Source organism: Borostomias antarcticus (assembly GCF_949987555.1).
Source record: "Borostomias antarcticus genome assembly, chromosome: 15".
Lineage (NCBI taxonomy): Eukaryota > Metazoa > Chordata > Actinopteri > Stomiiformes > Stomiidae > Borostomias > Borostomias antarcticus.
The window spans coordinates 8,518,365-8,546,114 of NC_140248.1; the positions used below are offsets into that span (position 1 = coordinate 8,518,365).

A 27,750-nucleotide genomic window follows, 5' to 3' on the forward strand; every position below is an offset into this window, starting at 1 on the left:
AAGCCTTATATGGGCTTCCACCCACCACACTACCCTCTCTCTACTCTGAACACAGGCTAGTCTTCAATGACATTTCTCTCTTGAGAGAGTGAAAATGAATGGAAAGGGCACTGAAAGGGGGGTGGAGGTTGATAAAGGAGCAGGATATGAATAGAGAATTTCAGCAAGACGTGAGGTGAGAAAGTACGTGCTTACATACAGTACAGCACACAGCCTCAATGCACAACTTGTCTCTGTCATGTTCCTCTTGGAGCAACTCTGCTTTGGTGGTTGGTCTGGCAGATGATTAATGACCAGCAGACTGCTGCCAGGACTGTGTGGTGTTTGGGGGGGGTGAAGGAGAGCTCACGATAAGCCCTCCCCCTAAATGACCTGTTTCACCTTGCTACACATGTTGGTCTGACACCAGCCAGCCTGCCAACCGGTGTCATCTTTCCCTCGCCTTCTCTCTGACCTCTTGTTGTTATGGCACATTGGCACTTTATTAATTACAGTATCTACAACTACACTGATGCCAACCCACAACTCTCCCTAACCCACACCTTCCCTTTCTCTACCTCCCTTCCTCCTCTTCCTGTGTCTCCTCCCCACCAGTCTCCCACTTTTGGATTTTCAGTTTTATCTGGGAACAAAGACGTGAATAATATTCAGTATATTATACTCACTGTACCAAAAATGTGTAAATTACACAGAACAGGACAATAAGGGAGTAGTTTGGATAAGAACACATACAGTTGTGGTTTCAGGGCTCCAGTCTCATATATCAGGCTCCTATTCAGACGTGCTGTCAAGGAGTGCTTATTTTTTCCACCCTGGTTAACAACCCTGACAATGAGGAGAGACCGGATGCAGAAAGGCCTATAGGAAACAGGAAGAATATCAATAACGTTCCTTGTTAGCAGCACTTTTGTTTTCTGCAGTAGTCTAAAGACGCAGGATTATGCAATTAGTCAATGGTACGAAACAGTTATTGACTTTAAATACATCAGCGGATGTAGTACAGTAGTTCACAGGGACAGTATTATTATTTTTCCACAAAATGCCGCACCAACAACTTGCTCAATGCTTAATAGATGGATGTCATTATCTTCTGGATACAAGATGCTTGGAGCTGTTGCCTCCACTACTGTAAATGTATCATCTGTTAAAGTAATGTACTAAATCGATGCTGTCAGTGAAATAATTTACTTCAATGTCTCTTTCTTGCTTATTTCTATGGATACAATGAGATTAAACAGACCACTGAAGTTATTATTTATGTGGTTTTGTGTTAAGAGCAAATACATTTACAGCACAGTGCTAATGTGACTGATAACAGCAGTATGGTGAACAAAATCTGGCAGAGCTGTCCCACTTCTCTCTCTTGCCCTTTCTTTGTTGCCTGCCCACAGTTGCTTACTTATGAATAATGCACGAATAACACCCTTTAAAATGCCATATTAAAGACCATGTTTATCATGTGAGTCAAGTGTTACACCAGCACACAATGCATCTGATCAACCCTCCAATAGTATGACAGAAGGAGACTCTTTGGTAGAACACATTCATTAAATCTAAATCTTATGATATATTCCATCTCATATTTAGAGCATTTGGATATGAAAGCCCAGCTCGTCACAACTCAGGTGCAACTCTCCTCTTATGTGCAGTGCAGACACATCTGCATTAACATCTACAGTAAATTCACGGGATTTACACTCCTTGATTTATGGTTGAACATTAACTTCCTTCATGCAGCCTTGTATTAATATACTGAAACTGGAACAAACGTATTAGAGCGACAGGAGAAACCCAAAAACCTTTCACACAAAAACTGGGTCATCAAGAGTTTACCCATTCCAAATAGAGATTGTGATTGTCTGATTAAGGCCACTTTATTCAGGCTGGTTGTATTCTTGCTAACACAGTAAATTGTAAATATGAAAAAAGTGAAAAAGTTCAAAGTGCTTTGAACTTTGCAGCCCTACAACTTGATGACCCTGGGGCAGCCTACTGTATGTCTGACTCTGAGGCAGTGAGGGCAGCAAGTGAGTGTGCTGTTACTCTTAATTACTCTTACTGTGATTGGAGTACAAGAAAGGTCGGTTTTCTTCACCTTAAAGGACAATTCAAGTCTATGATTTTGTAGCCTCTAAACACATGTAATATGTACAATGAACTTAAACCAAAGCAGAAAATTTCATTTTTTTTGTAATAAATTCACTGAACTGACTGACTGACTGATTACAGACACTGTTATTTTGAAAGACTCAATTGACCAGCATGCATTGCGCGAAACTGACCTCTCAGGAGAAGGCGGAATTCGGCAGAACAACTCGGTAATAGTACAGCAGATAACCACATAAATCGTGCACTTTTTGAAAAAAAGCATGACATTTCTACCATAGTTAGTAAATGCCATAAGATTTGTCAGATTTGACCCCTGAGGCCCGGGAGAGGTCAAATTCAAGATGGCCACCAATAATGTTCAAACATGCTTAACTTTGGAACCAAACACAGTAGAAAAACACTTAAGGTGTCATTTCCCACTAAGTTTGGGGTGCCCATTCATTTGGTGAAATCACCAGAATTCAAGAAAATGCATTTAGGTTCAAAGTCAAACTTTAGTACACCACTATGCAGTGTCATCTATCCCTCTTGTGCCCAATGAGGAATGATCCCCAGGCTATAAAGTAATAACCTCTGTGTGAGCTTCTCAGTGAGGTCACATTGTTAGACAGACCCACAGCCGTGTCTTACTACATAAGCCAACCAAAATAAGTGGTTATTAGTGAGCTCAAAGTTAATTTCCTGCCTAAAGCCCATTTCGCTCTTGTTTATTGTGAAAATAATATAATATAATTCTGAATGAAATTAGCTCATTAAGGGTCAAAGAGAGGTCACTTATTTGACGTCATTCAGGACATGGGGGTTAGGATCTATATTCATATACCCAGCTTTGTTTCATTTAGCACAACTACTTGGCAAACTCTTTTAGCCCGTAGCGTTGGAACAAACCAAAAGCTCTGATGGTACAAACCTTAGGTCCCAGAGGAACCAAAGAGGCCTTTATATAATCCAAGTGGCCACATGCTGTACATGCTGACTCCAATACAACAGATGAAAATCTGTAAATTTCCCAATATTAATTATGCACCATTCCAGTGTGCATGTAAAGTTGAAAGATTGATATGCATTTGCTCAAGGGTTCGGCTGGCATTAAGTACTAGTCTGTTCTAACTGGACTCTGATGCTCTGGCTGATAAATTGCGCCACCATATGTTTACAGCATGGACTACAACTGATCCACAAAACAGTTTCAGAAGGGATTATGGTTACCTGATTCTGAATTGTCTTTGTATCTCAGGCAGGTGGTTGGTCTTCAGATGGAATGGCATTAGAGGATCAGCCCAGCTGCATGTGCTGGCAGAATCTGAGGGAGAAGGAGAATCATGTCTGGTGGTTTCTTCGGAGGAGAGGGGGGGGGGGGGGGGTACAATTAATGTTTTTCAGAACCAGCGCACCTGAAAACAAATCCCCACAGTTCTACTGTATGTAGGCAAATAAGCTGTAGGCAAAAACCCTCATTTATGCTTATTAATCCAACAGTCACACGATTATTGGTGATTCTGAGAAAGCATATGTTCTAAAGTTCTGAATGCATTATCCATAATGGCCTGCTTCAAATCTCAGTTGCTGTTGGCTGGCTCCACCTAGTGGCATGTAAGCCAGACCTTCTTTCATGTTTCATGTTTGTTTATTGGCTTTTTTTAAAATAAGATGCTTGTTTAGATAGTTATCATAATAGGACCTGAGGACCAACCCTCAGGATGCTTTCTGCTACCTTTTTTCACTGTTATTTCTTATAGCCTATACTTTGGGCCATCACAAGTTGATAACGAGCACCTCCATTCGGCCCCTTTGGTCTCAGGGGCCCCCCAAAAAAACGTATTACAAAATTACGTAAATGCAAGTATTGGGGTACTACAACAGCATAAATAGTCATACAAGTATGAAATTTGGCGGAGAGTATCCAGACACACAGGGGATTCAAGATTCCTATCATTTGTCACATGCAATGTACGGTGTACAGTCACAGTGAAATGTTGCTGGAAAATAAGATTCTGGGGCTTGCTGCAACTCTATTTTCCACCCAGAACATCCTCAAAAAGAAAAAGAAAGTACTGTCCACCTGACAAAGTCTCATCAAAATGATTATTATATAGATTACATAGAGGCCTGGTAGTCTAGCCACTATAGTACATACAGGCCTGATAGACTAGTCACTATTACATAGAGGCCTGGTAGACTAGTCACTATTACATAGAGGACTGGTAGACTAGACACTATAGAGGCCTGGTAGACTAGTCACTATTACATAGAGGCCTGGTAGACTAGTCACTATTACATAGAGGACTGGTAGACTAGTCACTATTACATAGAGGCCTGGTAGACTAGTCACTATTACATAGAGGCCTGGTAGACTAGTCACTATTACATAGAGGCCTGGTAGACTAGTCACTATTACATAGAGGCCTGGTAGACTAGTCACTATTACATAGAGGACTGGTAGACTAGTCACTATTACATAGAGGACTGGTAGACTAGTCACTAGTTCATAGAGGACTGCTGGTCACTAGCCAGTACTGCCCAAAAAAGGACGTCTCAGTGTTCTCAATGACTACAGGCCAGTGGCACTGACATCACATGTCATGAAGGTCTTCGAGAGACTGGTTCTGCAGCACCTTAGGCCCATGGTGAGTGACTTCCTGGATGCCCAGCAGTTCACGTACCAGGCCCGAATCAGCATGGATGATGCCATCGTCTACCTGCTCCACAGAGCTTACTCACACCTGGAGAGGCCAGGAATCACAATGAGATATGTGCTTTTTTACTTTTCCAGTGCATTCAACACCATCCTGCCCCTCCAGCTAGCAGCAAGCTCCCAGCCATGCAGGTAGACCATGACATGGTGGCCTGGATCACAGACTACCCTGCACCAAGAGGTTATGGAAAACAACATATTTAAATAAATAAAAAATGGTTATGGGGGTCAGAGTTCTTTTTTATTTTATTCTATTTTATTCACATTTGTCATGCAAGCACCTACTGGTTTATTGCTTTCAGGAAGTCTGTTCAAATGTCCAGGACAATTACAATAGGCCGGGAGCCAGGACCAGCCCTCAGGATGTTTTCTGCTAGCCTACCTTTGTTTCCACTGTTATTTCTTGTTAGCCTATACCTTGGGCCATCACAAATTGATAACAAATTGATAATGAGAACCCCAGCTCGGCCCTGTTTGGTCTTAGGGGGGCAACAAAAGACCCACAACATCCTCAAAAAGACCCTAAAGAAGTACTGTCCACCTGACAAAATCTCATCAAAATGATTATTACATACAGGCATCTGAAGCAAAATAAATGTGAGTGGGACACCAAGAAAGGGGGTGTTTCTGGTCCTCCCCCAGAAAGTTTTTGAACAAAAATATGCCTATATCTGGCTATAGTAAGAGAAGAAATATTGGTAGGCTACATTTCACTCAGAGGTTGGCCAGTCAGATCACCTTTTTATATATATATATATATATATATATATATATATATATATATATATATATATATATATATATATATATAAATAGTGTGGACGTTCAATCCAGAACCGTTGACGCTGGTTCAATCTAGTTTATTGGTGCATTCGTTTATAACTGGGAGGTGGCAATTTGCGACTTGCTACTAGGAATGATTAAATAAAACACCGCATGAACTCGCACTTCCTCGTCGCAAATTCGGATATGTTTCTCAGCCCCCAGTTGCTCGAATGCACTAGATATAACTAGGTAACTGTGATATAATGGTATATAGCTCGAATGCACACAGGTCGGAGGTAGGTATTTTGCGACTTGCCATCTCCGACCACAAACGAACGCACCATTTGTCCTATGGGTTAAATCAGAGGCAAAATAATTATCACATGACCTGGTCATGTGATATTTTTTGTCACGTGACCGTGTACGCTGACCGATGGTGGTGGTGCAAGCTTGGAAACCCCAAAAAGAAGAAGCCGTTAAACCCAAAGAGGAAGAAGTGTATGCTAACTAACAGTGTGCGTTCACTTCGCTTGACTCTGAGGGCTTCATGGTTCGTAGATGACAGCTGAGGATGGGGTGTCAAGGAATGTTTTCACTACGCAATATTGTATTGCTGTCTACACTATGGAATGTTGTTCATGTGTTGGACGGTGGCATGCTCTTTCCTCGAGAGTCCTCTTCACGCGAGATCAAAGAGCTGAACGGGGTGTGGAACTTCAGAGCCGATTTCTCAGCCAACAGGAACTTGGGCTTTGAACAGGCATGGTACAAACGTCCCCTCGCAAAGGTAAACATTTAATAACATAACATAAACATTTCTACTCTAGCTAACAAACTGCTATGCTATAATCCTGCCCAAAGGCATGTTCAGGTTGCAAAAGTAATCTAAATAAAAGTTGCTTAGCTACTGTTATTTTCAAAGGCGGGATAGTATATAGTCCAGCTGCATAGGGAGTTGTTGACCTATGAAGCTAGCAACGTATGCGCAAGGGGTCTACACTTTGATTATGTTGCATCTACATATGTACCTACACATATCATGACGATTATAAAATGCATAGGGGTTAAGAGAGGTTTATGGAGAATAAGATAATTCTATGCCACAATTCAAACAGTTTACCCGTTCTTTCTATTTTCCATCTTTGTGTTTCTGTGTCTGTCCAGACTGGCCCTGTGATTGACATGCCGGTCCCTGCCAGTTACAATGACATCACTCAGGACATCAGGCTGAGGGACTTCGTGGGGTGGGTGTGGTATGATCGAGAGGTGGTGGTACCTGCACGATGGTTTACTGATAAGGATACAAGAATAGTGTTGCGAGTGGGAAGTGCACACTACTACTCTGTTGTCGTGAGTATAGTATCCCCTTTGTAGGACAACTTAATTTGATTATTTTCATGTTAAGAAGAAGTATCACTGGCTGGCTGCAGCCACGGTGGTGTAATTGCAGTCTCCCTCTCTTTTGGCTGCCAGTGGATCAATGGGGTGAAGGTAACAGAACATGAGGGCGGCCATCTTCCGTTTGAGGCAGAGATAGGTGATGTGATCCGTAAAGAGCCAGGTGGACCCTGTCGGATCACCATCGCTGTCAACAACACCCTGACCCTGCAGACACTCCCTCCAGGGACCATCCAACACATGAACGACCCCTCCAAGTAATGACATAGAGATTTATCCAATTTACCATAATATTGACTCACACTTCAAAATTTAAATTAATGTCTTATCTTATGATTTGATCACATAATATATTGTTTTTTGTTGAACTTGTTGAACAGGTACCCCGCTGGCTACTTTGTACAGAACACAAACTTTGACTTCTTCAACTATGCTGGAATTCATCGTCCAGTGTTGCTATATACAACTCCCAAGGCATATGTGGATGACATCACAGTGGTGACAAGCTTCTCTGATAATACTGGTGAGTGTAAGCTCAATACTGGTGAGTGTAAGCTCAATACTGGTGAGAGTAAAGATCCTTCAATTGCAGAAACTACTACTACTCATCTTAAACTGTTACATGCTTTACATCAGTTATATCACATGGATACCATTGTGATGTTTGTCTCCTCTGTGCTGTAGGTGTGGTCAACTATCAGGTGTCAGCCTTGGGCAGTCCCAACCCCACAGTAAACGTCACTCTTTTAGATAAAGATGGCCACTGTGTGGCCTCCTCCACCGGACCGTCTGGGGTCCTCAAAGTTGTGGATGTCAATCTGTGGTGGCCATATCTAATGCATGATAATCCAGGCTATCTGTATTCTATGGAGGTAAGTAAGTTAATTTGAATTTGTATTATGCACCACGCCTTGATAATGACATCTGACTCGCAACGAACATGAGAGGAGAAGCTCTCAAGTAAGCATTTCATTGTACATGACAGCTTGAGTATGGTCTGTTGTAGTCACCTGATATTCAATAAAGTATGTCATCTGATTTATATGAATGTGTGTGGTTGTACTTTCGTTCTGGGTTCAAAGTAATGTATTTTATAGCTATAGTCTCTTTATAAGCAGTAACAGATGAGCATTATGATCAAGCGTTATGATGTCCTCACCCACAGGTTCACATGACTGCTGGCGAGGGTCCAATATACAAGGATGTGTATACACTGCCTGTTGGCATCCGCACTGTACAGGTCACCAGCACCCAGTTCTTCATCAACAACAAGCCCTTCTATTTCCATGGAGTCAACAAACATGAGGACTCTGATGTGAGTATCACTAGGGGGCAGTAAAACTACACCAGCATTCTGAACCATTCAGTATGTAAATAAGTTATTAATCTCTTCCCCAATTGTTTGTCAGATCCGTGGTAAGGGTCTGGACTGGCCACTGATAGTGAAAGACTTTAACCTGCTGAAGTGGCTGGGGGCTAACTCGTTCCGCACCAGCCACTACCCCTACGCCGAGGAGATTATGCAGATGTGTGACCGCCATGGCATCGTGGTGATCGACGAGTGCCCTGGGGTTGGGATCAAAGACATGTGAGTGTCATCCTTGACACCTGGAGAGGTCACTCAGGTGTCAGTGTGTGAGGACAGAACACCAGTAGTGACAGAACACAGTGTGTGTGTTTCCCCCAAAAATGCGCAGCTGTGCTTTCCTGTATCGGCCTATGAACTTATATTCAACATCTTTAGAATGCACCAATCCACTTTTTTTCAGCTCCGATCCGATTCCGATACCAGAACTTGGATATCTGCCGATACCGATCCGATACCGATATCAGCTGTCTTTTTTCTTGAATAATTATTATGATTAACATACATTTTATACACTTTGCACACACCATATTCTTAGTATATTGCTACTACTGCATTGAACTGTTGTTATTATTATTAGGATATTTTGTATCTTGTTTTTGAGGAGCCAAAACATAATAATTTTACTCATCAATTTTATCCAACATATGGCTACTTGTTTATTGGATGTAGGCCTAACAATGAAAGAATCCTTGAATCCTACTTAGTCTATATATTCATTTTCTCATATCAGTGCCCACTTTCATCAAAGAAAAAGTAAATTGTAGCCTAAAATATAAGCTTGGGATGAGACCCCCTGTCTGCTCTGCTCTCCTGTCACTCAACCGCATGTGCAACAGTGGGTCTCAGCCTCAGTAGAGAGCAACGGTGTCATATTTCACTATGACACGACAAGGAGAGGGAGAAATGGCTCTAGTTTACAGATTGCCTCATTACTGTTATCAGGTCCCCTATTAGCATTGGGTTTAAATCCAAAATATTGCCAAATAGGCGCATTTGCTATTGGAAATCCTCCGCCACGGTCTAGTGTAACCAACTTGAGAAATGCATGTAACTCCAGACTTTCACTCACGAATGTTCTTTACAAACTATTTTAATCTTTTTTCAGCATAAGGTTTGCTTTCACACCAAATGTATGCAAGCATAAGCAAACAGTCTGAATGGTAGGCTAGTTTGGTGAACTAGACACTGGACTGAGGGAAATGTGAATTGTAGCCTATGATTGAATGAATGAATACCGATACCCGATCCATGAACCAAGTCTGGATTGGAGCCCGATGCTGGATCGGATCGGTCCCATCTCTATATTCATCATCTTTATGGGACATATAACTATCAAAAGCATTGATCAGACCAATCATTAGCTGAGTCAGTGATTGATGAGGTGACAATGTATCTGTCTTCCACTAGTCGTAGTTTTGGGAACGCCTCCCTGTCCCACCACCTGGCGGTCATGGAGGAGCTAGTGAGGAGGGACAAGAACCATGCCTCTGTGGTCATGTGGTCCGTAGCTAATGAGCCAGCTGCTGAGATGCCCCCTGCTGGATACTATTTCAAGTAAGTTCAAGTGATTCTACCCCATTGCTTCTTACTTTGAACTGTTGTGGAGCATTGTAGGCTGCACATTTCAAAGTATTCCAGGGGTACAGGTATTTTATGAACAATAGGAAAACATTTGTCAACAAAAACCTAATTGTGTGTGTTTGCGCATGTGTGTGCGTTTCTATGCAGGGGCGGATTTAGTCATTTTGGGGCCCAGGGCAAACAGACATGGGGCCCTAAACCTCCCTTGTTCTCCACCCTTTTCAATCCTTATTTAACAGCTCTACTGGTATTTTTACTGTCTGGTTGGATAGCATTACACTGATGCTAGCCCATCTACTAAAGATAGCAATGCTGCTGATAATTATAAGATGTAAGTAAGATAACCGTTGACTACTTTGAGTAGAGTTAGATACATTAGCTAGTGAGCCTACTTGTCTCACATAACGTTAATCACCTCATATTAAGCTAACTTAGCTAGCTAACTAGTTACTGATTATGAATCATCGGGCTTGGCAGTGACTTAGCTTGTCTTGAATTAATGCTGGGGCAAGAAACTCACCTGACAATGGTTAGTAGGGTGACTGCTACTCACTAGTTATTTATTATCTGTTATTACCATCTTCATTAGCTACATTACCATCTCCAGTCGAAGGAGGATTCTCCTGTAAGGTTGCAGATAGCGCCTCTTCGCTACTAGTACTAGTATTTGCTCACAGTACTAGCGCTTCTTGTTGCCATTTGTTAGATTTGTAAGTACTGTAGCTGCCGTGAAAAAGCTGATAGGTTTGTTGTTGTTTTTTTACTGTTTTTCTAAGTTTACTCCTGCTTCCTCCTTTTGTTAGCATTGCTGGAGTAACATTAGCTTATCTGCTTCAGTTTTGAAATACTGTATTACGCAGAGAGTGTCTGAATCATGTCCACAGATGTGCAGTAATGGAATAGTCCATTGTAGTGACTGGGAGGGAGATACCTGACTGAGACACTCATGAATTAGGCATTCTGACGTTATTTAGCATATGGATTTTTAGAAAGAAATTATTATTAGCTTTAAGTAAAAAATAAAAAAAAACTTTGCCTAATGGGTAAGTCCGCCCCTGTTTCTATGCCCGTGTGGGCGAGTCCTTGCGTGTGTATGTCAGAGCCTGCTCTGGTGATATGATCTGTGGAATGTAGTCTAAGAGGTAATGGGCCCTCCCGTTCAGAGGGCAGGAACTGGTAGAGCACCATCACTTCAAGGCTCAGGCTGGGAGGGACAAACACACTGCAGGAATGTCCGCTTACAATACCCAGCTATTACATTTCAGATACCAATCTAACATTGAGCCAAACTGAGAATGAGAAGCATATCACACACCAAGATGTAAAAGCTCACACTTCGGCACTGTCATGTTTGAGGGTCACATCTGTTGCAACATTTCAATCATTTGAACCATAACATACCTTTTCCATTTTCCTTCCAATGCTGCCTCTACCCTTCCTCTCTTCTTGTTCTCTTTTTTTCTTACTTTTCAGGACTGTAATAGCGCTTACCAAATCTCTGGACCCCACTCGACCTGTCACCTTTGTGACATGCAGTGACTATGCCAGGGACCTAGGCGTGAGTTTCTTCCCTCCATTCACCTCATTATCTTTTAGGGAGTCCTACAGAGTTAGTTTATTCCCTCCATTTGACTGTGCAGGATTCTAAAGCTCTCATCGAAATGTAGAGGTATTTGGGGTGCATACCTATGCCCTGAGGTTGACTCTATTCCCTGGCTCACAGGGCAGGGCCCCACTTACTGTCACTGATACATCTTAGAAAAATGTTTCCCTGGTATTCAGTTTGCTAAGCTTAAACAAAGTTGAATGCAGCCCCATACATTAAAACCGCGAAAATGTCCTGAAAATGTCGAAATCTGATCGAAAGTAAAGGATTTGCCAAGGTTCGCTCAAAGAGGTTAAGTCTGGTTTATTAGGAAAACATACGAGCGCAAGGACTTCAGGATAACGCATGTGAGTGGTTCATCCGACAGAAGTGAAACTGGTGTTCGGCGGTCTTATATTCAAGCAATACACGGATGTGATGCTTCCAGAGATGTGATTGGCTAACCCATCTGTACACGTCATATTAAATGGCAGACATCATCAACAGTGGTCAAGAGTTCACACAGGTGATATTAGAAAGCGCGGTACATTTTGAATAGGTTTCAGGTAGGGACAATAGAACAATGGAAGGTCACTCTAGGCCAGACTGAAAGTGGAGTGTGTCGACCTCCTGAAGATGTCATCCTGTTGTAAATTAGGTTAGCACAGCCAGGGGTTTTGCATGTGAAAGGTTGAGGGAGGTAGAGTGAAACTGGGACAAGGCTGAGGATAACAATTTCTATGACAAAGACCAGTAATTGTCACATCTGTACTTCTCTCTACCTAGGCTCCGTACGTGGATGTAATTTGTGTGAACAGCTACTTCTCCTGGTACCATGACCCTGGTCACTTTGAGATCATTCCCATCCAACTCAAGACCCAGTTTGAGAACTGGTACAGGAAGTACCAGAAACCCATAATCCAGAGTGAATATGGAGCCGACGTGGTCCCAGGGCTACATACGGTGAGGCTAGCAAATCCGTACGCATGACCCACTGCACGTGTATGAACGTACATAGACACTTACGTAGAAACATTTCAAGGTCATGCTTTGATGCTTAGCGTCCGGAAACAGTTAGGGAACATGCTGAAAAGTTTGCGAATGCCAAGGTGTAGAGAGCAGAACACCCATTCAGCATGTGTGAATGAGACTACATTGTTCCCTGAAGGATCCTCCCATGATGTTTACTGAAGAGTACCAGAAGGAAGTCTTGCAGAACTACCACAACGTGTTTGACCAGAAGAGAAAGGAGTATGTCATCGGCGAGCTCATCTGGAACTTTGCGGACTTCATGACAGCGCAAAGTAAGGAGGAGTCAGCATGTAGGACTGGAGTTTATATAGCCTCTTTCGGGGACTGTAGGAACGGCCGTTGGACGAGCTACGGCTCTCCATATCTATAGTCCCTTGTCCCCCCATACCTGTCCTGCAAAGTAACTCCCGCTCTTCTAACAAGTGGCGCTTCTCAACAAAGTGTCGCAGAGAAATTTCACAGATACTCACGCAGTCAGAAGGGTTTCACCATACCTGGCGGTGGGTTTAGAACTCTCAGAATTGCTAATAAACATGTTTAATATATCTTATTCGACCTCTGGAAAACTGCTTTTTGAAAAATGGTCTGTCTTCTTCTGCATTTGTTATTGGTGTTGTGCCCTGTAGTCACTGCACTCGCTAACGCCAACGCTGGCAGGAGGTTGCAGTGCAACAATAAACAAGCGCATTTAGATAGTTTGTGCTCTTTTTTGCTGCTGGAGAACTTCTATTGTTTTTTTTCGGGGGTTACGCAAATGCTTCTTTTTCTACTTTTTAGCTTTGTGTTTTGATGACATGAACACAATTTCGGAATAGAAAGGATGGTAATGTTGGGGACAAATTCGGAAAAAGACTTCCAGTTGTGGTCGGACTTCTTCATCGTTTGGGTTACTAGGTGCGGTCCTCCCCCCCCCCCCAGGCTCGTTGATAGGCGGATCGATGAGGGTTGTGAGCACTGTGACACCACACCGGTGCGCAGTATTCACTGGTCGAGTAGACCAGGGCTAGGGCTGCCGTACGTGCTGCTTTTGCACCAGTGCCCCAGCCTGATCAAACCAGTTGCCTCATCAATGCCACACGAGCTGTTAACTTCTTGTGCAGTGACTCGAGGTGTCGGCGGAACGTGAGCGACCTGTCCACTGTCACGCCGAGATGGTTGGTTCGGCGCCGCATGGCAGGAGTGTTCCATCTATGTGTATTCAGAGCTCACGTTTGGCTTCCTTGTTGTTAAGGTGGAAGGCCGCCCTTTACCTCGCTGAGCTTCAATCTCCATTTCCGGAGGTATGCCGCTAGTGCCTGCCAGTCTCCAGTGGAGTACACCAGCGCAAGGTCATGTTACTTCCTGGAGACTGTGATTGGCAGGTCGTAGGTGTAGATGTTATAAAGGAGGGGGGCCAGGACAGATCCCTGGGGGACGCTGTCTTTAAGGTGTCCGCTACCAGTGGTGAGGATAGAGCTGCGGTTTCGGACAAGCTCCATGATCATGCTGACCATGTGCCTTTCCGGAAGCAGGCGGAGCAGCTTGCAGGTGAGGCCGCGGTGCCATACGTTGTCGTAGGCAGCCACCAGGTCTATAAAGACTGCTCTGGCCTTCTTTTTGGCTGAAAAGCTGTCCTCTATGTCTTGAGTCATCAAAGTGACTAGATGAGACACTTGAGGATGTTGAAGGGGAGACATAGCAGAGAGATGGGGCGGTAACGCTTGGGGTCCCCTTCAGGCTTGTTCGGCTTAGGGATCACAACAACTAGGGCTCTCCAGATTTTTGGGATCTTGAGTTGGCGCCACCAGGAAGAGAGGAACGCTCTTACATGCTGGAGGGCAGCAGGTTAAAGCCAGAGATCAGGCACCTTGTGGATCTATGGGTAAGGAGGCGGTAGCATTTCCAGTTGGCCTTTCGGAAGTTCCATCGCTTCACCGGCTGGCTCGGGCGGAGGTCCATGGCTTGGTTATCAGCGATGGTTGATGTTGGGACCGTGAGAACTTTCCTAGCACGTGTCTATCAGGGAGCTGGTTATGAGCGCTAACACTCGCGAATGCCAGGTCAGGATTCGTTCCAGTTTTCCAACGACCGGAGACAAAGCTGGCTGCTCCTTTGGGATCGTACAACAGGGCCAGGCTGTTGTTAGCTGCCAGCTGGGGTATTGGTGCTGTACCCCCAATCTTCATGCTGGCAGTTGAAGTCGCCAGCATAGAGACAGGGGTGGGGGAAGACTGGGAGATGCGCTGGTGTGATTCACAAGGGCGGAGGCTTGTAGACGTTGACAATTTTAAAGCCGGCAATGTCCACGCACAACCACTCAATCTCCGAGCCAGTCGGGGATTGGGCGGCGAGAGTCCAGTTCAACCTTTGATGGATGAACTTAGCAAGGCCATGCTTCCTGCTTAGGATAAACCCAGCTAGAGCAAAATTTATAGTTAGTTAGTTTATCTGCTGTTACACAGTGGGTCTCCTGGAGGAGGATGACGAGGGCCTTGGTGGTACAGGCCAGGTGTAGAATTCTGAGTTCCAGAAAGCTCCGCCGGCTATCCTCCCCGCCTGTGGCAGCCGAACGCCAGCCCGGGTGGTGGCCCTCAGTTGGCAGACTTTGCTTGCGGTGGTTAATCCCAGCTACCGACTGGGGGGCACCACGAGAAGGTGTCTGCCTCGCCCCCCACTGATGGTGCAGGATGATGGTGCAGAATGAGAGATTTTCTGAAATATCCTTTGAATTTCATTTTTATTTGTTCTCTGCAATTGCTACATCTAGGCTTCAACATTTTATAAGCTTCACATAATGTCTGCCCATCTTCTGAAATCTTCAGCGACAAGCATGGAGCTGAAACACCTGTTTTAATCACATTTATTGTTGCACTGCAACTTAGCGCTAGTGAGTGCAGTGATTGCATGGCGAAAGACCAAAAACAAACGCAGAAGACCATTTTTCGCAAAGCAGTTTTCCAGACGTCGAATAAGATATATTAAACATGTTTATTAGCAATTCCAAGTGTTCTAAACCCACCTCTAGGTATGTGAAACCCTCCTGAATGAGTGAGTATCTTTGAAATTTCTCTGCGATACTTTGTTGAGAAACGCCACTTGTTAGAGGAATGGGAGAGACTTTTTAGGACAGCTTTTCTATGGGGGGACAAGGGACCGTAGATACGGAGAGCGGTAGCTCGTCCAACGGCCATTCCTACAGTCCCGAAAGGGGCTAGAGTTTATAGGAATGTCAGTTTCACTGTCAATATTCTTCACTTAATTTTCTACTCACCATACATAACTCACCACAATACCAAAGTCTATGCAAATGGAGCAGAGAAGGGAATGATTTATTGGTGTGGTGAGTGCATGTTGAGTCTGTGCCAGCCCAGTGCTTGATAAGAGTCCAGTGTTGTGCAAGCAAAGCAGGAGTGGGCGTGGCGACAACATAATTAGGGCCCGAGCACTGGCGGTGCCAGGCCCTATTGAAATTGTAAGGATTATTATTATTCTCCTTCTCCTACCTTCTTCTTCTCCCCAAAAAAATGCCTTTTTGGCGGCCTAAACATCGATGAAAATGGAATATCAAAATTTTTTGATATTTCGTGGCAAAACGGCGCCCCCTGGAAAATTTAAAATGGCGAGCCCCACCTTTCAGTTTGATGTAGGCAAACGAAATTCGGTGGGCATATGTAGTTCATCGAGACACACTACAATGTCTCTTGGAGCTATACCCAACATCCAACAGGAAGCCAGCCATTTTGCTCTTAATGTGCCATTTTTTCCTTGTTTTTATCATTTCCATGCCTCGTACTTTAACAAACTCCTCCTACAGATTTCATCCGATCAACTTCATATTTGGTCAGCTTCATCTTAAGACCTTTGTGATCAAAAGTTATCAAAAAAATTTGAGTTTTCACCAAACAGCCTTGCCGTGGCACCCCGCCAAATTTTTACATTTCACCATAAAACAGGAAGTCCTCAACTCCTACATACATTATCCGATTTGTCCAATATTTCACACGCTTCATGAAGGTTCTGTCCTGAACACATCTATGTGTCAGTATTGCGTCATACTTATAGCGCCACCTATTGGTGAAACAGGAAGTCCTCAAAACTCCTACATACATTATCCGATTTGCACCAAATTGCTGACGCTTCATGAAGGTCGCTTTCTGAACATATCTATGTGTCGGTATTGAGTCACACTTAAAGCACCACCTACTGGTGAAACAGGAAGTCCTCATAACTCCTACATACATTATCCGATTTACTCCAAATTGCTCAGGGTTGATGAAGGTCGCATCCTGAACACATCTGTGTGTCAGCATTGAGTCATACTTATAGCGCCACCTACTGCTTACAGGAAGTCCTCATAACTCCTACATACATTATCCGATTTACACCAAATTGCTCACGCTTGATGAAGGTTGCATCCTGAACACATCTGTGCGTCAGCATTGAGTCATACTTATAGCACCACCGACTGCTTACAGGACATCCTCATAACTCCTACATACATTATCCAATTTACACAGCATTTCTCACGCTTGATGAAGGTTGCATCCTGAACACATCTGTGCGTCAGCATTGAGTCATACTTATAGCACCACCTACTGCTTACAGGACATCCTCATAACTCCTACATACATTATCCAATTTACACAACATTTCTCACGCTTCATCAAGGTACCGTCCTGAACACATCTATGCGTCGGTATTGAGTTACGCTTAGAGCGCCACCTACTGGTGACAGGAAGTTTCTCTCAGTACTGGACACCGAAATAGCACACCCTTTAACGGCGCTGCACCCCGACACACGTGGGGTGCGAGGGCCTGCTCACTGCTGCTCGCAGCCCTAGTTCATTCTGACATTCAGCCACTCCCCCCAGTGTTTTGGAATTCCTAAGACCAGAACAGCAACAGATCAGAATGTCATGACACTCAGATATTTAAAACCCAGCCAATGATCTTTGACTAACAATCCCAAAAGAGGTTTAAGTCTGATCTAGTTGATGGGGCAATGGTGGCTACAGTTGATCTAATTTCACCCCAAGTCAAATTCTACTTGACCTAATGTACATGACATGCCAATACCTCAACACTCTTCTTTCTACAGCGGTCACCCGCGTCGTGGGGAACAAGAAGGGCATCTTCAGCCGCCAAAGACAGCCCAAGGCTGGGGCCTTCCTGCTGAAGGAGAGGTACTGGAGGCTGGCCAACGAGACTGGCCAACTCCCCTACTGGGCCAAGTTCCCCTGCCTGCTGTGACACCTGGGGCTGGGGGCGAGGGGTCGAAGATGGTTGCTTAACAGCACAAACCGCCTCTCAGTGCAGTGCCTTATGACAGCCACATAAACAGCACTGCACAGTCAGCGTGATATTGATTGAGTGAGCTTTCTGCTTTGTAACTTTAGGGATTGTCCCTGTTTTTATGTTCACGATGCTATGCATGTGTTGACAACATGGATCCGAAATGCTGCATTAGATCAATGTAAATGGGAAATGTGTTGAAGAAGAACATATATCCAACATCTGAATGAACTTCACAGAATCAACAGAATCTACCTTTGGCCTTATTTGTAGTCATCATTATGTATGTCAAGTGGATGACTCATGGATCCTCCTTTGACATGGCATGTGTAGACGACAAAAGTGATTTGTTTAGTTTCCGGGGCTTGGCATGCATATGAGACACCATGCATTCCTTTGTTTGCCACTAGTCCAAGTTGGTCTTTATCTGTAGGGCATTCCAAACATTCCATTTGGTGTCATATTGCCTCTAGACTAGAGAACCACAGATATAATTCCCTTCATTCATATGAAAATATTACCCCTTGTTCCTAATCAGTTATTTCCTTTTTTACCATTTTATCATGATCTTATACTGTTGATATCCCATCCCATTGCCAGACTTCATGTTGTCTACATCTGTTAAATTCTGTATTTTTCTTTCATCATCTGGTCTTGTGGAGATGAAAATGGATCTTGTCTGTCTGTCATCCTTTGCAGACACTTTTTCTGATAAATACAGGGTGCACTGGCCTTGTGAGGTCCTACGCCCATTGCTAGCAGTAGCCAGCAGGTCTGAGCTTTTACAGAACAATACATTGATCTTGAATGCGTTGTGCGAACTTGCAATGAGTGTGTGTTGTGCTAGAATGATGTCAAGCGGGAAACATGATTTGTATATGAAAAAAATTGTTAACACAAATCATCAATAAAGAGTATTTTAAATATAATGCATTTGTTTCCAGAGCTTACTATGTGCTTAATTAAGGTAGGATATTCTACTCTTTGCATACAAAATGCAAGTGAACTATGCATACATCATTGTTTGACATAACACATCCTTCATTTAGTTATCAACATGGACATACTTAACACTGTAGCACATTTTAGGCATATTTCTTGCACAATCCAGGCAACCTAAGTTATTTATGAGTATACACTTGTTTACTGATCTTAATTGTATTGCAGTCTTGTATATATATTTTTTTTTTTAATATATTGTACATCCTTTTTGTACATTTTGATTACTGTAAATTTGTGCTTAATCCCGATTGGGCCTCTTTATTGTCCTTATTGCTTTAACAACAATTTCTCCCTGGGGACCAATAAAGTAGATCTATCCATCTACATATCCTGCTCAGATGAACAGAACAAGGTAGACAGCTTGCTTCAGAGGGAATGTTTTAATGGTAGACCATTTCCACACGACAATGACACAATTTAAAATGTCCACTGTAGTGTTAACTTTTGCAACAGTTTCCCACAAAGTAAGCTGCATTTCATCCGATTGTTTTTCTGCACCCTCCTACCATTCCTGTAACACTTTTCCACGTAAGAAAATACAGCATTTTAAAACTTATATTTGGCAAATACAGACGCAAAACTAAACAGTTTTCTTCCCAAAGAAACTTGATTTAAGATAAATTTTACGCTGACACATTTATTCCTAACACGTCAGTCCTTTCTCTACTAGAATATTCTAGTATACAGCTAAAGGACATCACTGACCATGGAGAGCCCATTCACATGACATTAGGAGTGAAATAAAATCTCTAGTCAGACAAAGAAAAAAAAAAAAACTTTACAATCTTGTGGTTGTGACAAAACATTTTTTTATAGCAAATAAAACGTGACCTAGCTCTTAAGAAAAATTAAAGGTGAAAATGTGTAATGGAAGTTTGGAAAATAGGGAGAATATAAGGAAACATGAATGACCACTTATACAAGACAGAACATTGTAGTGGATCGTTTTTATGAAGTACTGCTCTGTACATCTTAGGGGGGTTTTCAATTATCAGAATATGTCCCAAGGAAGGCTAGTAGGAGTGCCAATTACTGTTCTTCATTCTTCAATGTCAAAGCTTTACTGTTGCTCTTCATTGGCTCAAGGCCCAGTGATCAAACAGAAGGCACGTTTGATGGCATTGGTGATGCAACAACCATGGCAGTTTTATACCTTGGGGTCGGATTCTATAGTTATGAACAGGACACTGATTAGTTGAGGGGCCTTACATAAAGGTAGATTTATCAATATAATTGTTCCATCTTATATGAATCACCTGTTAGAAACACTTTCACAAGCTTCTGAGAGCTTTGACTTATGGGGGGTCAATCTCCACATGCCAAACACCCACTGCCCACCTCTCTGGAACTAGTACCTGAGCAACTATTGCTTTAGTCACACAAACCATCAAACAGTAACATGGACTCAATAATTCTGACCTATGAACATGGCTCATTTTAAGTAACTGTATTGCTAACTTAGCAACTTCTCAACATTGATCTACTTTTGCAAATAAAAACCAGTCTCCTTTTAAGTGAACCCAGGTGTTTTGCCTTATATGTGAAAGTACAGGCCTTTTCCAGATGTGATCATGACAAAATGGTCAATAATAATCTCAGTGAGTTTGACATGTATACAATTTTGATAAGTTCCATAGGAAATACTGTCTAAAATAATGAACAGTGAGAACATTACCATGTACCTTATACTCTCAAAAATACAGTATACTACTTTTATCCCCGTAACAGACAAATATACAATGTACTTATTCCCCACTGCCATTCCAAATGGATGAATTTATACTTGAAACAGGAAGCATATCATCAAAAGTCAGTTTGAACCTCTGTCATGGTGAGCAGCAGCCTTTTTCCCGTGAACAAATTGCATTCCATGACAAGACACACACAGGGACATAGACTTTGTCCAGCAGCAGCAGAAATTAATTAACCAACTTGTACAAATGTTCAGTGTTACTCTAAACTGGTATCAGATCGTACAATGGCCAACATGTGCTTGTTGGAGTTAGAAAATGTATCATCTGAAAAGTGAGACACCTCACAAACATCAGTGGGGTTTGAATTGATTAAGCGGATTAACTATCTTTAATTTGCTCCCCTTAGAGCTGGAGCTCTAGCTTGCCCAGGTTGTTTTACACCTTGGGCAATACTGAAAGGCTGTGGCAAGGTATACCACCGAGAGACCACCGAGACAGAAAGTGAACCTGCATTACTCAAGCAAAACCAATAGTCTGCAGAAATGCCTTCAAAGTTCATCATGGTTACTTTCTGTTAACATTTTCTATGCTTCTACCGTAACGGGATGCTCTACCCTTTGAGGTGATTGACAATCCTTGTTTGGCAGCCTGCACTCCGTCGTTTAGACTTTGGTGGAGAGGGGTTAGACAAGAGACCCATCTCTATGGGCTAGACATGTAACTGGAATCTTAGTTAAGCATCACACAATTCAGTGATTATAAAAAGCAATGGATTAATAACAATGGTGAGACAATGAGCAAGAGTGGTGATAAATTACATACATCCCTCCCAAAAACAAAAGGTAATTCACTTCACATCTCTTCTAGGCACATAAGTCTTCATGGATCCACTTGTAGGATGTTGTGGTCAGGAATGCTTTTCACACATAAAAAAGAGAGTGAGGGTGCTGCTATGGAGTAGTCTTGGCAGAGGAAGGGAACCTGCTCTCGAGGACTTCTCAGGTGCCTTTTGACCGCTGACAAGGAGATGATCAGTGAGCACTGACAAGGAACTCCACACAACTGAGCGGCATGCCTCGCTGGTTTGCAGGACGTAAGATGTCACACAGACTGCAAACACATCTTCAGACTTGTTCACCCAGATGATGACTTCAATTACTGTTTTGTTCCTTATTTTCTTTTTTTATATACCATTTTGTTGGTGTTTTTTTTAAGTTTGTTTTTTTTTACTTAAAAGTCTATACCACCACTAAATCACAATCTAGCCTGGAATATTGCTCAGCAGCTATTTACAGAATTGCAAAAAAAGAAACAATAATCTGACTGATCTACACACAATTCCTCACGTTCTCCGATCTTCTCATCTTAGTGGTCCTCTTCAAAACAAAGAAACCTGCTGTAAAGTGTAAACATAACAAAAACAATTCTTTATGGTGTTAATTCTTCCCAACCTCCAAATGGAATCATATTTGCAGACTGTGCAATATCCTCTTGATCATGCATTTCTATTTCTGAGACCCATTATTTAGTTCCGCTCTGGTTCTATAACAGCTCCAATGCACAGGAACAGGACCTTCCTAACTATTTCAAGTAAACACCTTCAAGTTCCAGATGTCTTCCATTTTCTAATCCTTTTTGTTCAGGAGAGGAGTGTCCTCCACAAAGATGTATATCTCTGCTTGCTTGTGTTGAATGTATTTTCCTCCAAAACTCATTCCTGAAGGGGGAAAATAAATGTAAAAAAAATAATCAAAATAATAAACCGAAAAATACCGAAAACCGAAACCTTTTTCCCATGAATAAATCCTTCCGTGTATGCAATGAACATTTGGATGTCTGGCCCCAACCATAGGTTGTCTTCTTTTTTTAACACACAGCAGAATAAACATTGTTTAGAAGCAAGGTCTCCTGGTGGCAAGTCCAAAGTTCAGAGGTCACATTTCTTTTTTGTTTGTTATAATTTTCTTGCCCTCTACACCTTAGTCCTGCTTGTCTTGGAGCTGCAGCTTCCAGGCCTCATTCAAGTAAACCAGTCGCTTGTAGTTGAGGATAAAGAGAATGAAGTTCAGTGCATATGTGGTGATACAGATGATGCAGAAGTCCTTTAGGACAAAGTAAAGGATGTAACCCAGGTAAAGCGAGCCCACCACTGATAAGATGGACGTCGTCATGAGGATGAGGGCAGCCATTGCACTGACTGTAATTCCTGCAATGAAAGAAGCACAGATTAGAGACTGATGTGTGAAAACACACACACACAAAAAAAAGATCCCAGGTACTTTATTGAGGAGTCTTCTTAAAGGACAATGCTCGTTTTTGACAACCTGGACCTTATTTACGACATATTATAAGACGTTTGACTCACCGAGATCACTTTGGTGTAGTTCGGAGGCCTGTAGAAGAAATGTAAAATCCAGCGCGAGCCAGTATATCCATGTAATGGCGGTGATCGGGGCAACGAGAATGCAGCTTCTAAAAATCTATTTTCTGCCGCGAAACGGTTGTTTTCATCAATCTGTCTTCATGAATCGCTAGTTGTGCTTACATAGAGAGCATAGGCCTGTTGTGGTATTTCCCATGCCTCTGTAATATGATCTTTAGAAACGTCGTTAGACACGAAATAGCTTCCTCACTTGCTCCAGCACGCATGCGCACAGCGTGCTGGAGCAACGATTGCGCGCTGTGCGCATTAGTGCTGGAGCAAGTGAGGAAGCTATTTCGTTTCGAAAGACATTTCTAAAGATCATGGCATGTGAAAACCACAACAGTTATGCTCTATGTAAGCACAACTAGCGATTCATGAAGACAGATTGATGAAAACAACTGTTTCGCAGCAGAAAATAGATTTTTAGAAGCTGCATTCTCGTTGCCCCGATCACCGCCATTACATGGATATACTGGCTCGCGCTGGATTTTACATTTCTTCTACAGGCCTCCGAACTACACCAAAGTGATCTCGGTGAGTCAAACGTCTTATAATATGTCGTAAATAAGGTCCAGGTTGTCAAAAACGAGCATTGTCCTTTAATGCGTTTAAATGCGTTGCCTGCTGAGATAAGCAGACCTTGGACAGCTGGTCACAGTAAACTGCATTTGACCTTTACATCAAAGCTTCAAAACAAGCACCTACATAGGAGGGATAGAGCCGCCACCTGCATCTCTGGTAGCCTCTGTGCTATGTGCCTCTGTGGTAACTCTGCACTAATGGTGGCACACAGACGATTTACAGGACTCTGGTTAAAGAAGGACAGGTGTTCTACAGTAGGACATTCAACAGACACGTTCCTGGTGCATGATTCTATTCATAGTGCTGAAATTACATTAGAGGAGAGGGACAAACATAGAATACTGGGCATGGGGAACATGGAATACTAGACAAGGGGAACATAGAATACTGGGCAAGGGGAACATAGAATACTGGGCAAGGGGAACATAGAATACTGGGCAAGGGGGTCGTTAGGTCAAGAACTTTATGTCAATCCAAACCCCATGTCACTGTGACCTTCCCATGGTGAGATATGGCCATTTCAATTCCCCCTATTGACAATGAATGGGGGGAATTTTTCTCTCCCCAAGTCTAAAAAATGAATGGAGGTGAATGGCCAACAATGTTTGGGTGGCTCGTGGACCCACTCCGTGATTCAGAATACTTGAAAATTAATTAGTTCTAAATTGACCCATGCTACACCCCTCCACCAAGTTTCATGAAAAGCGGTCCGGTAGTTTTTGTGTAATCCTGGTCCAAAAATTTAATTGAGATGAATGGCCGGCAAGGCCGTGTTTGGCCGGCTCGTGGACCCATCACGTGATTCGGATCCATACCATAATCTAATGGGTTGTTTGCTGACATATGCTACACCCCTCCACCAAGTTTCACAAAAATAAGTATGGTACTTTTAGTGTAAATCTGGTCTCTAATGGAGGTGAATGGCCGGCCATGTTTGGCTGACTCGTGGACCCAGCCCACGATTCAGATCCACTCCAAAATTTTATAGGTTCTAAGTTGCCCCATGTTACACCGCTCCATTGAGTTTCATGAAAATCAGTCTGGTAGTTTTTGCGTAATCCTGGTCTGTGATTCGGATCACTCCAAAATGTAATGGGTACTAAGTTGGATAATGCTATACCTTTTCATGAGGTTTCATGAAAATCGGTCAAGTCGTTTTTGTGTAATCCTGCTAACAGACGAACAAACAAACAAGAAATCGAACAAACGCCACCAAAAAAATATTACCTCTCGCCCTGCGCTGTCGCTGGGGCAGAGGTAATCAGACTGAAAGTAAAGGATATGAGTAAAAGGGACTCTGTGATGCAAACAGATCAAAGTTGTATAACTGAGTCAGCAAAGACATTGGGGTTGTGTGGGGAAGCTATGAGTTCACCGTGAGCCTTAAAAAGGAAATTCCTCACCAAAATAATTTGACCATATAATATACCATATATAATATAGACTAAATATCAAAGGCATAAAAAGTAGCTAGTTGGTGGGAACTAAATATGATATACAGGTATGAGTGCCTTCAACTTAGACCTCTAATTTCAGGCCTGTGTGGTGATGGACATGGCCATCTGGCACACATGGAGAGTTGTACTAATATAGGCCAACTCCTCCACAGCAGGCCTCATCTGAGGCAGGGACAGTCAAATATAGGAGAGGGATACAGGGGCATGTCAGAGGGGTCATGTATATCAGCACAAACAGCCCTCGGTGATTCAGTGAGACATGCCACATATGAATAGGCCTAGTTCAAATCTTACCTAGTAACAGTTGAAAAACGTAAAATAGAATTCCATAGACACTGTTTGGCTGGTTCATTGCACTGTCGTTTCCAAAGATCGAGCCCAACAGTCCAAATCCTCGGCCCCACCTACACAAGGAAAAACAAAGAGCAATGCACATCATCCAGGACAATGACTGAGGATGTCTCATATAAGTGAATCTCTTGTAAGTTCTATGTAGGCTATCACTCAATACATAGGTCCAGCTGGATTCAATAAACCACTGCCCTTTGTCAAGCCTGAATTCCACAGGTCATATATTGTATGTCCCAACGACTAGATAATCAAGTAGCCCGGGCCTACGGGTTGTAGTGTTGCAACCACTGGTGCTGGTCTGACGGATCTCCTCCCTGCCTCCACAGGATCATGCCATTGCATTGTTTACTGTGGACTTTGAGCATACAACGCTTTAGGCCCTACATAATTTTATTATTACAAAAATGTACCCCAGTGACCTTGCTTAAGCTTGTGTGATGCAGTGTGTGTATCTGAAGTGACCCTGAATATCCCATTAAGCTAGACCGAGAGGCAAGCAAAGAATGAACAATCTAGTTAAGTAGATTTCAAAGTTTCAGACATGCATCAGATTAAGGCTAGGTCTGTGCTGGAAGCTAGGAGAAGAGAGAATAAACAAGTATGTTACTTATGCACACATATCTTGATACCATTTGATAATTTTGTGTGACCGTGATAAGGGCCATTTGTTGAAGTAGTAGGTTGGGAACCTGTAATATAGATAACTTAACTCTCAGATCCTAGAAGGGGGAAATTATGTTACCTAAAGCCCTGATGATACAAAGGCATCGACAATAATTTTTTTGAAGGCTGAATGTTCCACAGTTAAGACTATTAACTGTTCTGGTCTTCCAGCTACAGTACAGAGACTAGCCTACTTCCCTCTACGGTCACAAGCACAGCCAGAGACCTGGGGCATCTCCATCTGATCCCTACCTTAAAAAGCTCTCCTTGTTGAGACTAACAATGATGTATTTAAGGTCAAGCTAATCTTGTTGTTGTTTTTTGCATATGTGTTATTCAAAACCATCCAAGGCCTCATATGATGACATTCATCACTGCCCATCATGTGCTGCCCAACTGTGCCTGTATGAATGTTGTTCTCATGTCTCATGTCTCCGGCCACAATATCTAGAAAAATATTGCCATCAGGGATTTACATTAGCAAACTAGATCACTAAGTGACTAACCTATGAGGTGGCACATCATAACAAATTCAGACCGATAAACTGGCTTATTCTAGCAAGGCATAATAAAGCATAACGTTAGATGAAGCGAGCAGTATAAAAAGAGCAGCCTTTTAAATCTTCCATGTTAAACTTTAGGAACCATAGTTATTTACCCTTATCTCTCAGAAGTAGACTGTTTATTTTCACTACAGTGGGGTTAATGTGGTTAGCTTGCTCTGTGTGTTGGCTTCAGGCAATACGGCTAGACTAGCTAGCTGTATGGCTAACAGCTAGCTTTGAGCATATCCTAGCTAGCTAGCACTACTATTTCTTTATATATAGTCAGAGAGGTTTAGCCATCTTACTTGATCGGTCATGTACCCATGTGTAAATAAAGTGCAATTGTAGGTTGTCAACTTAAGTCATCAAACAACTAGATACAGCTAGCACACTAAGTTAGCGGTTTTGCTAGCAATAGCATACTAGCTCCCTCCTCCCATAGCCAATGTTAGCTAGCTTGCTAGTAACAAAAAGCAAAGCTTGCTTTACACCTTAGACACTATTAGCTCGTGCTAGCTGACTAGCTGTCTGGACTCTCGTGTTACTGCCACCAATAATTATTCGCATTTGGGGAAATATTGTACAGCTAGTTGGCAAGCTATCAGAAATAGGTGCGCTTGCTCAAACATTTTGACAGCTCAGCCCGCGCAGCCCTTCCCACAATGATGCCACCCAGTCCCATTCAGAGCCTCTCTAGTTCATTACATTACCTTGAGGAGAAGACTTTAGAACAGCTGATCGAATTGCTCACGTCGCACATGGCCCGATAGTTGGAGTCCCTAGCCTTTTCCGTTTCCACGTGAAAGGCATACAAGGACAATATAATGCCCAATAGGCAAACAAGGAGTCTGGCTATTCTCTCCCATCGAGGGGTGGACACTCTCAGGACGGGCGCCGCCATCTTTCTCCGGCCTTGCTCGAGACACGCAGGCTCTTACCATTGAGCACAACGAGAGCGGCGACGTGGAAAAGCGTCAGAACGCCCCACACCGACAGGGGCGTGTCACTGAAATGTCACCAGTCTCGCACCTCCTGTCAGACTACATTTTTTCATGCAGGAAAACATGCTTTATTTCGACTTTAAAATTATATTTGAGCACTTACTTAAGATAAGATAAGATAAGATAAGATAAGATAAGATAAGATAAGATAAGATAAGATAAGATAAGATAAGATAAGATAAGATAAGATAAACTGAATCCCCAGGAAAGGGAATCAGAATTAGA

At 42.8% G+C, this 27,750-nt stretch overlaps 2 protein-coding genes across 2 annotated transcripts; one reads left to right on the forward strand and one right to left on the reverse strand.

Annotated features, from left to right (window-relative positions):
* Window positions 1–6,005: 6,005 nt before the first annotated feature.
* Window positions 6,006–18,712, forward strand: gusb (glucuronidase, beta). The gene is made up of 12 exons (XM_084449623.1): window positions 6,006–6,356; window positions 6,734–6,919; window positions 7,043–7,224; window positions 7,348–7,490; window positions 7,652–7,839; window positions 8,133–8,282; window positions 8,377–8,555; window positions 9,744–9,890; window positions 11,391–11,475; window positions 12,289–12,465; window positions 12,671–12,806; window positions 17,612–18,712. The coding sequence occupies exons 1-12, from the start codon at window positions 6,141–6,143 to the stop codon at window positions 17,761–17,763; spliced, it is 1,941 nt and encodes a 646-aa protein (XP_084305749.1). The 5' UTR covers window positions 6,006–6,140; the 3' UTR covers window positions 17,764–18,712.
* A 3,723-nt stretch (window positions 18,713–22,435) lies between these two features.
* Window positions 22,436–27,433, reverse strand: vkorc1l1 (vitamin K epoxide reductase complex, subunit 1-like 1). Its single transcript, XM_084450529.1, has 3 exons — window positions 27,235–27,433; window positions 25,260–25,369; window positions 22,436–22,707 (listed from the first exon to the last, which is right to left on the reverse strand). Exons 1-3 carry the CDS (start codon window positions 27,423–27,425, stop codon window positions 22,481–22,483), a joined length of 528 nt encoding a protein of 175 aa, XP_084306655.1. The 5' UTR covers window positions 27,426–27,433; the 3' UTR covers window positions 22,436–22,480.
* Window positions 27,434–27,750: the final 317 nt, after the last annotated feature.